Here is an 11,556-nt window from a genome sequence, read left to right as displayed (position 1 = left end):
ACGTGATTATTGGTCGCTTTTTAATCCACGCCGCCAATTTTCACCTACACTTATCCTCGCTTGTTTTATTTAGTGATAGTGAGAGAATGCAATGCATAATTGTGGTCTAGCCGCAATCTCTGGTGTAAATTTTTGTTATTTGAGTTTATTTGCTGGTTTGCGTTTACCTGACCTATAAACAGATAAGAAATTTAAGCGGCTTGTAAAAGCTTGGCTTATTTCGTTTATTTGTTATTCTGATAACTTAGTCAACAACGGTCGATAAATTGAGAAAATGTTGGAGATTGCAGGAACCCTGCAGAAGCTTGAGGTGGTCGAGTGTTTGGTAACATAACACATACTTTGGCTAAATTTAGCGTTGTGCTAATTGTAATTGCTACCTAAATTTTGCAGGTGGTGGCGACTAATTTAAGATCGAAATATTTGTTTTTAAAATTGAAGACGTATTTAGTGTGCAATTTCTTTTATCTAAAATGTTGAATCACTTTGTCTACTTGTAATATTATCATTACGAACTGTGTTTAAATTTAAACAAATCAGTAAATAAATCGTTAAGAAATTTTTGGAAAAGTGTACATTGTGGTGAAAAATTATTATTATATGGCAGTTTTTAAGATTAAAAAAAAATTGAAGTTCAATACGAGTATTTCTAAAATTTTGCTGCAGCAGCATGTCGATATTTGTAGGTATCCTAAGTTTTTTGTGGATTTTTAGACGACTTGTTCAAAAACTCAATTTTTCAACTTGTGAAAAGTTCGACCCTTTATCAATCATATTCGAAACTTACCGAAAGACATTTTCTTGTAGATTTCGACCTCCAGAGTTGCTTCTGGTCCCATTTCGTCAATAATTCCTACCATTTTTTCGGAATCGCCCACTGAATTATGGCAATTTTTAGGAATTAAAAAAAACTGAATTTCAAAGCGAACATTTCTAAAATCTTCGTTCGGGGTCAAAACACTCTTTATTTTTCAAATCAACTCGTCGATATCCGTTTCCCTGAATTTTTTGTGGATTTTTAGTAAAATTTTTCAAATGCCAAATTTTTCAATGGAAATTTATCCTTCTCGACCACCTTAGAAACTTACCACAGACATTTTCTGGTAAATTTCTAAATTTTGATATCCAGAAGTTACTTTCGGCCTTATTTCTTTGATAACACCTTACATTTTTCCAGAATCGCTCGTTGAATTATGGCAGTTTTTCGAAACCCTCTCCTTACGAAAATCTCCACACTTTTTCGACGACATTGGAAGCTTACTTAAAAGCATTTTTTTGTGGATTTCAACTTCCAGAAGTTACTTTTGGCCTCAGTTTTTCAATTCCTCATTTCTCTGATAATACCTAACATTTTTCCAGAATCACATATTGACTGCGACTGTTTTTCAAAAATTTTTGTATAGTTTTGGAAATTTCATTCTACCCTATAAAATTTTAGGAACGATAACGAGACGGACAGTAGTACAACGGTAAGAAATATTTATGGCTCACACCAGTTCACCCGAATTTGTTTGAGAACATTTACCAGGTAGTTGTACTCATGAAATAATGGTCATTTTCGTTCATGAGTAAGGATGGTCCGTCTCCGGACCTGGTTTATTCTCCTTTCTAACATCTGGGGATTACCGGCACGCGACAACTTAAGTTGTAAATAAGTCTTGCTATTGTACTACTGTCGGTCTCGTTATTGCCAATAAAATTTTATAGGGTAGAATGAAATTTCCAAAACTATACTTAGCTTGATTTAAAGACTATTATTTAAATCAAAACCTAACAAAAACGTGACAAAAACTGAAAACATTACACAGAGAATCCTATTTGTACTTAAAATTGCTTTAAAATTATTACAATATCTGTTGAAAAACGTAAAAAACAATTAACCGTCGAGTCTGTAGTATCATAAAAATAGGGCAGACAACTTTTGTTTTTTTTTTAAGGAGATAAATACAATAAATCGTATATCTATATAATTACGGTTGTTTGTTTATTGAAAAATATTTATCAATCCCGAATTTACTAAAAAAATTGTGATGTGTGGTTTATCAAGCTAATAAAGATCTTCCACAGAAGGTTCTACTTTAGGAACGAACATTCTCTTCATTTATAGTGAAATTAGAAGTGGGATGATCAATTTTATGATTTCTCTCAATTCATTATTTGTATATTTTGCAACGTGGGTTATTTTGATTTGTTATTTTTAGAATTTCTTTGGAACTTTTCCTGATTCGTCATACCAACATATCGAGTGTTCCAAATATGAGGGATAAGCTCGATGCTTCGCTGTTAAGAAGGCTCTGAAAAACTCGAAAAAATAGTTAAAAAATCAAAAATCACTGCACCAGGCTTTCGAAAATATTAAACTGCCTGTCTAATAGACAGTTATTTAATTAATAGTTATTAATAATTTAAGAATAATTTGCTATAATACGATCCACAATGTCATTTCTTATTATTGACAGATGTCATTTTTGACCATTTTTATCGGAATTTTCCAAGTTTAATTTCATAATAATAATAATAAAAATACCTACATTTGTTCAACAGATACAGAGTCATATATAAAAAGTCATGGACTGACATAGATTAAAATGTCAAAACATATGTCACTTATTCGTATTATCTTAAACTTAAACACCATTGTGGTGTCATTTTGACACGAAATATCCGTTTTACGCTACGCAAAAATTTTAATTTGTAAAACCAAGATAAATGGAAGCATAAACTATTTCGTGTTTCCAACTGTACCATCGAGCTTATCCGTCATTTTTGGAACACCCTGTATGTCTTTATGTGTCTTACTTTCCAAAACATTTCTGAAACATAAACACTGAATCACCATCACCTCCCAACGCGTTATATCATCTCTGTTCTTACTGAACCACTGTAACTCTCACTCCAGTGTTGGCAGGAACCACTTATTAAAGAAAAGTTAGATGAAGATGTATGGAGCTTTTTATTTTTGGTTACACTCTATCGATTATGGAACTCTCCATCCTTTAAAGAATGTAGGTACTTGTACTAGCTGAGTACCTAACTCTCCACACTATTTTAGCTTTGGATTTTTTTTTCCGATGAAAAACAAGTCTGTCTTCAAGTTCCTCATTAGAAAAGATTGTAGCAGCTGTATCTGTCAAATTCAACACATTCTTTTAATGAAGCGAGGTTTTGGACAGTTGTCTACAATGTGGAAATGTAGAAATAAGAAAATTTGAAACAGTTCGTTGTATAGTTAACATTTATTGCTCTAGAAAACAATCTTGTCCTATTTCATTAACAAACTTTAACAACCCAGCATCGACTGCAAACCTGTATGGTTGGTTTTAGAGCTTCTCAGATGTAGGTATTCTCTGCTCTAGTGTTTGACGTCGATGCTAAGCAATACTTACCGATCTTACTTAGGATAGACAGAGATAGGATAGACATTATTGTTCTTATATTCTGTTATGAGGATCAATTTACCTTGTTGTAACGCTATTGTTCGACGAGGGTAAAAGTAACAAAAAATAATACATAAGAAAATGGAAAAAATTGGAACCGCAGAAGTTCTACAAAACTAGATCATCTTATTGGCCAGAACTTACTTAATCTCGACCTCTTCAACCGTGGGTGTAGACGTTATTGTTCCTCTCCATTTGTTCCTATCCTTTGCTTCTGATTTCGCTTCAGTCTAGTTCATCCCTATCCGCCTTACTATGTCATTCATTTCATTATTCCACGTCCTTTTCGGTCTTCCTGTTATTCTCTTTTCTCTTGTCATCACTTGACTTTCTCTATCTTGTTTTCGACCATTTACACTACATGACCGAACCATTTTAGTTGATTTCTCTTCATTTTGCACTTTTAGATCTTTTCTTACTTTTGCACTTCTCATTTTATTCATTCTGGTTACCTCCGCATTTTTTTAAGCTCGTTTTTCTTATTAAAAACTGGTATGGTGTTCTGTATGTCGTTGTAGTTCTGTTTATTCTGTTCATCACTTCCTCTCAGAATCATCCTTTTGCCTCTTTTATTATTGTATTTCTATTCTATCCTATGTTTTAATTATCTTCTTTTCTTTGCAAATCTTATAAAATCATCCGCCTAATGTAATTCACTCATATCTACCGGTTTTAGTTTTCCGTATCGTGGGTGGGTCCTCTTCCTTTCTTTTATTTCCTGTGCTATGTTGTCCATTATCACCATAAATAAATGATAAAAAAAAATAATTGATTATTAAATTTCTCATTGTTTTCCCCTTTATACTTACTATATTGTTTGTTGTTTCGTATAGGGTACTTATTATTTTTATTAGTTTCCCATTTATGCCCTTGTTCCGTAGACCTCCCAAATTTTACTTCCTGATAATGTTCTCTAAATCAATCGTACTTCCTAGAAATAAGTTATAAAATTCTAAAAGTGCTTCAGGACATAGAGTGAATGCTAAGATGTCAGCCGCCAAAAAATATTTAGCTGCATAGATAAAACAATAAAAAAAATGTATGCAAAACAATAAATAGTGCAATTTGCAAATGGATTAGTTTTTGTGCTTAAAACGGGATATATTACCTTTAAAACGAACAAACATCCACATTTTCAGAAAATAATTTTATTAGAAAGGGAAATCATCAAAATATCTGTGCGGTAGTAACTTATGTCATCATAATTATGGAAATATGTGCGACCTAAGGGTAGAAATTTTAGAAAATCCGTTCACAGATTGTTTCCACGTATAGCTTAGATCACAATTATAATGGGATTCGCTTGAGTGTATAAATGGTTGCCTACACGTATTTATTTAGTAAAATCATTGTTTATACGGGGAGAGCAAGGTATTTAGAGGTATGTGTTTATTTTGGAATCTAGCAATAACTGATAGATGTATGTTGTGTTGCATTGAAAATTGGTCTGGGTCCCGTTATTATAATACTCACCCTGTATATATTTAAAGTTTAAACAATGGTAATTTTTAAAATTACTTGCTGAAACACATCACCATTCAAAGGTAGTCCCTTAAAAAATATTTACAAAAGTATAAGCAAATTCATACAACATTCATTGTAATTTTAGTTACAAATGAAATGCGGTAATAGACATGAATTAAAAAAAGTCATTTCATTGTCTAATATTAGAGAAGCTATAACTTCACATTCTAATTTTTTAATAAATAACAATAATATATTTGTACTTTTCGCTCTTAAAACACTCGCAGGAGTGGTATAGTCAATAAACAGAATTCCAGATCTTTCTATTTTATCTTTAATAAACGAATTAGACATTAAAAAATAGATTCATTTTATGAACATTTTTGCTTAATTTGAAATTACATGCAAGTATTAGATAAGTATGGTGAAATAATCATGAACAAGAAGCAAAAGAGAACTACTTGATTATTTCCTAATTCAACACGGAGTTGGTGCGCTTATTTTTAGTCACTTTGTTGGACAACATTCAGTGGTGGGTGTTAACGGGTAGCAATGGTCAATTTATAATTCGTGTTTACAAAGTCGTACATTCACACTGTATGTCGGGAACCGTTAGAGACACAAAGGACGCAAAATAGTACAAGAGACATGTTTAGATTGGTTTGGACAACAGTAGGAATGAACAAACTTTTGTTGGTGTTAATATGACATATTTTAAAGGTTTTGTTTTTGTTTTTGTTTTAGTCATACGTGAAACAAAAATGCTTGTCCAAATTTATTAGACTAGGACTGGGTTTACAGAAGCGCCATTAAATATTTGATTGCGACTAAATTTTTAACACGGCGTGAAAGTATCACGTGACGGGCTCTAGCCAATCAGACGTATCTAAACGCCTCGTTAAATGCGTGATTAACTTAATTTCAGTTAAAAAATTGTATAAACGGGTCCGACATCTTCTGAATGTTTCATCTCTTTCTCAGGTCCAACTTATCAATTATTGATATTTTCCTAGGTTTCATGGCTTTTGCCTTATGATTTCGCGTTACCCGCAGCAATCGATAATGCTGACCCTAATTACACAGTATCACAGGATAGTTGAATAAAATTACATACTTAATTTTCCACTTCATTAAAATGTGAAAACTTTTAAATAAGACAACGTAAAACCCAACATTTTTTTCGGCTAATTTAGATACTGAACCTGTCGATAACATTGAAGTTCAAAGAAATTTTGAATATATTTTCATTATTATCATTAAACTGTAATATTTCTGACAATTTTTTTTAACTGAATAAAACCAGCATCACTTGTATTTCTACGTGGTAGGTAACAGTTTATCCACAATCAATACCGGCTTTACTCTTAAATCATTTGGCCCCCGGTCGGTGTAAATAAATATTCAAACAGTTGTCTGTCATCAACAATGATTGATGAGCTTTTGTGAAATTAAATTTAAACAGCGACTATGCCCACGTAGGAGGGGAAGCTGAAACAGTTTTAACGTCCGCAGGAAATTTGAAATTCTAGCACGAGATTCCTCGGGTTGTAACACTTTATTCATAAATATCGCGAACACAGAAAATTATTTATTTAAAAGCATTTCTTTGAGCAGCCGAAATAATCGACACAAAGGCAATCCGATAACATTATTGCCATCGCCTTCGATCCTCTCCACGAAAGTGCCTGCGATGCCCTGAATGCCATACCCACCTGCTTTACCCCTGAAAATCAATACGTTATGTACCACACAATACATTCTCGTACGCTTGGGCGTATAAATATTTAACAGCGACAAGGAATGCCGTTAAATTTGCAAGAGATGTGATCAAATCTAAGTTTAATCGGGCTTACATTGGTTCTCCTGTTTCCACGTATGCCAACACGTCTTCGGGTGTGAGTTTTGACATGTAAACGGTGGTGACTTCGGTAAATTTGCGAATATCGTCGTGGTATCTGACCACCACTCCACTATATACTGCATTTGGTATGCCACTTTGGGTTAAGCTGTAACGCTACGTATAATTACTATATCACACTAAAGTCTAAATTAATTACTCTGTAATTGTTTTAATAGCTTGTTCTTTGGTTTTAGGTTTTCCGTACATTCTTCCATTGAAAGCTACCATTGTGTCAGTTCCAATAACAATATCAGGCTTAACAGGATCATTTTTCAACCTTTCCCATACATCATTGACTTTTCCTAAAGCAGTTTTTTCTACAAAATCCGAAAACGTGTGTTCTTTCGGATCTAAATTTTCCTCAAAGTTTGAAGGAACGATTTCAAATTTCATTTTCTGTAAAAGAAAGAGTCGCAATTTTTCACCGTTACAGTGCAACAAGCGCCATCTCTCACCGTACTCCTTAACAAAATAGCACGTTGTTCAGAACCACTGGCTAAAATAACCCGTAAATCGTTAAGCTTGCTAAATAACGGTTCCAGCATTTTTAGCAATTGTTGGCGATTGTTTCGAATACTTTTATACCGGTTTCACTACGGCAACGTCCACTGTATTGACTTCACTGTGAGTTTTTAGTAACGATTTTCTGAGATCTTGCGTCACTTTAGTTTAGATTTTGTAAGTTATGTTCATTGATGGCTGAATGGTAACGAAGTGTTCTACACAGGACTCAGGGTCAATACAGATAACTGTCTAGGTCACAATTTTTTTTCTCTGTCGTTTCTATTACGTTGTTTCATACTTTTGTTGATGTTTATCCTAACTCATTTTCAATGTACCAAACTACCAAAGCTAGAGGCTTTGAAAGGAGCACAATGTGTGAATTGAATTCAAATTCAAATTTTTGAAGGTTTATTATAAAGGAAAAGATATGTTTTTTTACATTTATAACAATTAGTTAATTGTCGTAGGATAAATATATTTCGTTTCGCAGATTTTAATACACCACACAAAATTCCCGCAAATTTAAAAGATAAATTAAGAATGCAATAAAACAAAAAGTACCACGTAAAATTGAGAATAAAATTTGAGAAAGTCACGCAGACGTGTCTACCTACACTTTCGTCTCGTAAAAATTATAATTTCGTATATATAGTAATTGAACATAATTTAATTAACCTTATTCTCTAGTGTCAAAATTTCTTGTTTTGTTTGCAGGTTGTAAGTAATTGGAGAAGTATATTTTGGAATGTAGTTGAAATTTTTTTCTTGACGTTGGCAAAGTCGTAAATTTCGAATTATTTGTGTGTTTTAAAAACGTACAAATTACGACATATTTTCACATTTCTTTTGCAATTACGTAAGCTGATGGCGTCATCATTTCGAAACAAGGCATGCAAAAGGTTTCAAATTATTTCCTGAACCACAACCTCTGTGAAAATCTGTTTAAATGTCAATTTTTGCCGCATATTTTATTTTTTGCCTTTGGTTCTGTTTGTGTGATGGATTTTAGTAATACAATGTCCTTTTTTATCCTCTTTTTAAAACAAATAGCAAAAATTAAGGTTACAACTAAGAAAATATATTATGGCGTCGTAAGTTTTATGGTGGCAATAAAAAATGTTTAAATTTATTCGATCACAATTAACTTTATGAAGGCAATCATCATAATTTTAAAATTAGGTTGCACTTTAAGAAAAATGACAGTTATCTCATAATTTATTACTATGTTATGTAGCTTCGTTCACGAAGATAGAATTTTTAAATTGAGAAATCCTGAATTTTTGTTTCAGAATCTTCCATTTTCTATTTTTTGCTAGTCTATTCAAACCTTACTCACAAGATGATGAACTCATGAAAATTATTTAATAATTTTTTGAAATTACATCATGACTTTTTAGTACGGATAAATATGTAATTTTGGAATGTATAGTGTAAAACAAAATATTATTTTGTTGTATAACTAAACATAAAGTTGGGGGGGGGGGGGTTATTAAACCACAATGTTTTAAGTTGACATTATCAATTTTTTGGAGGATATCCATTATTTATCTTCGTAATATATTAGACACTTAAGAGGATTCTGTTCCAATACAATTTTCTACAGTCATTTGACTTGTTTGAACTTATTTTATTGCTATTTACTCCATTTATTTTCGCTACAGTCTATATAAAAAATTTGTGAGGGTACTAGTTTCAAAGTGACAACTATGTTAACTATAGTTTGTGGAATGTTTTATCACTAAATTAAAAAAAAAATGGTTTAGACATTGCAAAACCAGTAGCGTATCGGAAATTTAGGCCAATGGTCCCTAATTTATTACTTACTATTTATATCTATCATTTTGATGAGTATATACATTTTTATTAATATAAAATGAAAAAAGGTCCCTAATGGTTGAGCTCTCGTCGAACAAATGATGTTTTTGTTGCTCCTTTGCCTTTCATTTTGTAAATTCTATACAAATTTCAAATGTTGAGAGTGAGACACTGATTTCGCTGCGGGTGATCATGATTGAAAGTTTTATTTAGAATTTAGTAAGCTATTATAAGTATATCACGAATTTATAAATGCTTTGTTGTAAACAGAACAGGACTCATTAGACAAAGGAAACTAGTGTAGTTAAAAAACTAGTTTATTATTGTGCTTAGGTTAATAAATCTTAAATCTTTATAATACAATGGTCTTATTAAAATGTATTTTGCAACAAACTGTTGCTTTAGGATATCATTTATGTTTTTCTACGGTTACGTGTCTGTAGTGCAATACTACTAAAAACTGCAGCAAATTAAATTAGAAAATAATTATAATCTTATGAACCCGTTATTATTATTTAATATTTAACAAATGCACTATTTTTAATAATCTGGCTATGTTAGTATCTAATCAACGTTACGTCAGTCACGATAAATAGTAAACATTTCGTAGGAAATATTATAATTAATCGTTGGTGTGATTGCTAGAACTCTTCACTCATAACAATATAGTTGGAATTATAGCAAAATTTAATAATGCATCACTCAATACACTTAACGACTATAATTATAAAATTAATTAACAATAAAAATCATTTTTGTTCAATTTCTCTGCCAGATTTAAAAATTGTGGATCGTGACGTAGTACCCACGCGAAGCGATAAACTTATTTTACGACACGGGCATACAAATTTTTTGCACAGCCAATCTTACATAAACCTTGCCTGTTGGCTATTTTAAATCTTTTAGTCGTCATTAAAAGCAAATGGGTTGCTAAATTTAATACTTCAATACTACATACTTAGAGGTTTACGTTATGAAATGTTGTACACACAAAAACACCTTAATATCGACGTAATTCGCATCTGCATTTGACGTTTCGAATAACAAAAATAGTGAAGAATGTTAAATTATTTTAGTGTCAAAGTAACACTGCACCGATTTTGAAACGCGACGTACGTTCAGCGATCTACAGCAAACTCTTAACGTGGACGCAAAGAGAAAAATCGTTACTGGAATCTCTACATTTTTCTTAAACTTGAAAGTGGAGTTTTTTTCATTCATACAACCTTTGAACATGTGTACGACGTCGAGTATAATACACTGACGTAATTAATTGTACCTATGCATGGCAAAACTTTTGCTGTGTCAGAGCAATAATAATTGCTTCAATAACTTGAACCGACGTTGTTTTGACGTCATATCAACGTTGTTTCGGGCAACTCGCTACGTACACTGAACAAACAGCTCCATTATGTATTACTTTTAGTTATCGATTGTAATACGATTATCGCAAGGATGACTGAAAATCATAGAGGCACTGTAATATCAAACTGAATAGGTAATGTAAATTCGAGAATAATCATTGGGCAGACTATAGTCAGGATCACGAAGCAATGCGTACACGTCACGGACTCTGTATGACGTCATGCGTCTACTACGTTTATCATACAAATGAATCGGTTTGAAAACTGTCAACAAACATGTCGGCTTGTTATTGTTTTGGTTTGTTCTATTTATGATTATAGCATGAGAAGACCGTTAGTGTGAAGCAACAGTTTAGAAATAAGCTACACTTGCAGTGTTTCAGCATACAAGGGCATGCTGCAGGCTGCATAGACGCTATGAATTACAAACTCAGGCACAGGAAAGATCACGACTGTAACCCCTTTCACGTGTTCCTAGTCACTGAAGCCTGCCACTCACGTTCCAACGCCGCGGTACAATTGTGTAGGATATGACAAAATTGAAGTGTTTTCGAACATCTGTGTATGCGATCAAGCAAATCGGTTGGATGTGGACGGTTGGTGAACAAGTCTGTCTGGAGCAGTACAATCGTGTTGTATTGGTTGGAAACTTAATCGTGTGGGGACAGTGTATGTTATACAAACCGTGAAAGCAGGTATAAAAGTCCATTTTCTTCGGACATGTTGCCACCACGATCGCAAATTTTTAACTGCAAGGTCGTAACGTGTGTGTACTGCTGCTTTTCAGCAGAATTGTACAGCAGTTGTATCCAATACAATCGTACCCCGGTGTTGGAACGTGAATGACTGGCTTTAAGAACGTTCATTTTTGCATTGACTGCTGGTAAAAACTGCTGACAATTGGGTGTTAAACACATACTTGGAGGGTGGTACAAGGCTTCATACTGTACTTAAAGCTACCAACGAGAATGTTAACATACGTCTCAAACAGACAGCATTGAACAGTTATGACAGGCTTCAAGTTAGAGAAATATGCTTACCGTCTTCAATGCCACAATAGGCACGTCACATC

At 32.9% G+C, this 11,556-nt stretch overlaps 1 protein-coding gene across 1 annotated transcript; it reads right to left on the bottom strand.

Moving 5' to 3' along the window:
- Positions 1–6,437: 6,437 nt before the first annotated feature.
- LOC135120339 (dTTP/UTP pyrophosphatase) lies at positions 6,438–7,545 on the bottom strand. The gene is made up of 4 exons (XM_064044643.1): positions 7,257–7,545; positions 6,959–7,197; positions 6,755–6,907; positions 6,438–6,624 (listed from the first exon to the last, which is right to left on the bottom strand). The coding sequence occupies exons 1-4, from the start codon at positions 7,344–7,346 to the stop codon at positions 6,486–6,488; spliced, it is 621 nt and encodes a 206-aa protein (XP_063900713.1). The 5' UTR covers positions 7,347–7,545; the 3' UTR covers positions 6,438–6,485.
- Positions 7,546–11,556: the final 4,011 nt, after the last annotated feature.

This window comes from Zophobas morio, unplaced genomic scaffold (assembly GCF_036711695.1).
Source record: "Zophobas morio isolate AGI-343-1 ecotype UQ-CSIRO unplaced genomic scaffold, CSIRO_AGI_Zmor_V1 ptg000005l, whole genome shotgun sequence".
Lineage (NCBI taxonomy): Eukaryota > Metazoa > Arthropoda > Insecta > Coleoptera > Tenebrionidae > Zophobas > Zophobas morio.
Note: the sequence above shows the minus strand (reverse complement) of the source record. Positions and strands in the feature narration are given on the sequence as shown.

Coding starts and splice junctions, on each gene's coding strand:
- LOC135120339 (XM_064044643.1), bottom strand. CDS start 7,346: ATGCTGGAACCGTTATTTAGCAAGCTTAACGATTTACGGGTTATTTTA. Junction 6,908..6,958: donor GCTATTAAAACAATTACAGA/GTAATTAATTTA, acceptor GTAGCGTTACAG/CTTAACCCAAAGTGGCATAC. Junction 6,625..6,754: donor GTGGAAACAGGAGAACCAAT/GTAAGCCCGATT, acceptor ATTGATTTTCAG/GGGTAAAGCAGGTGGGTATG.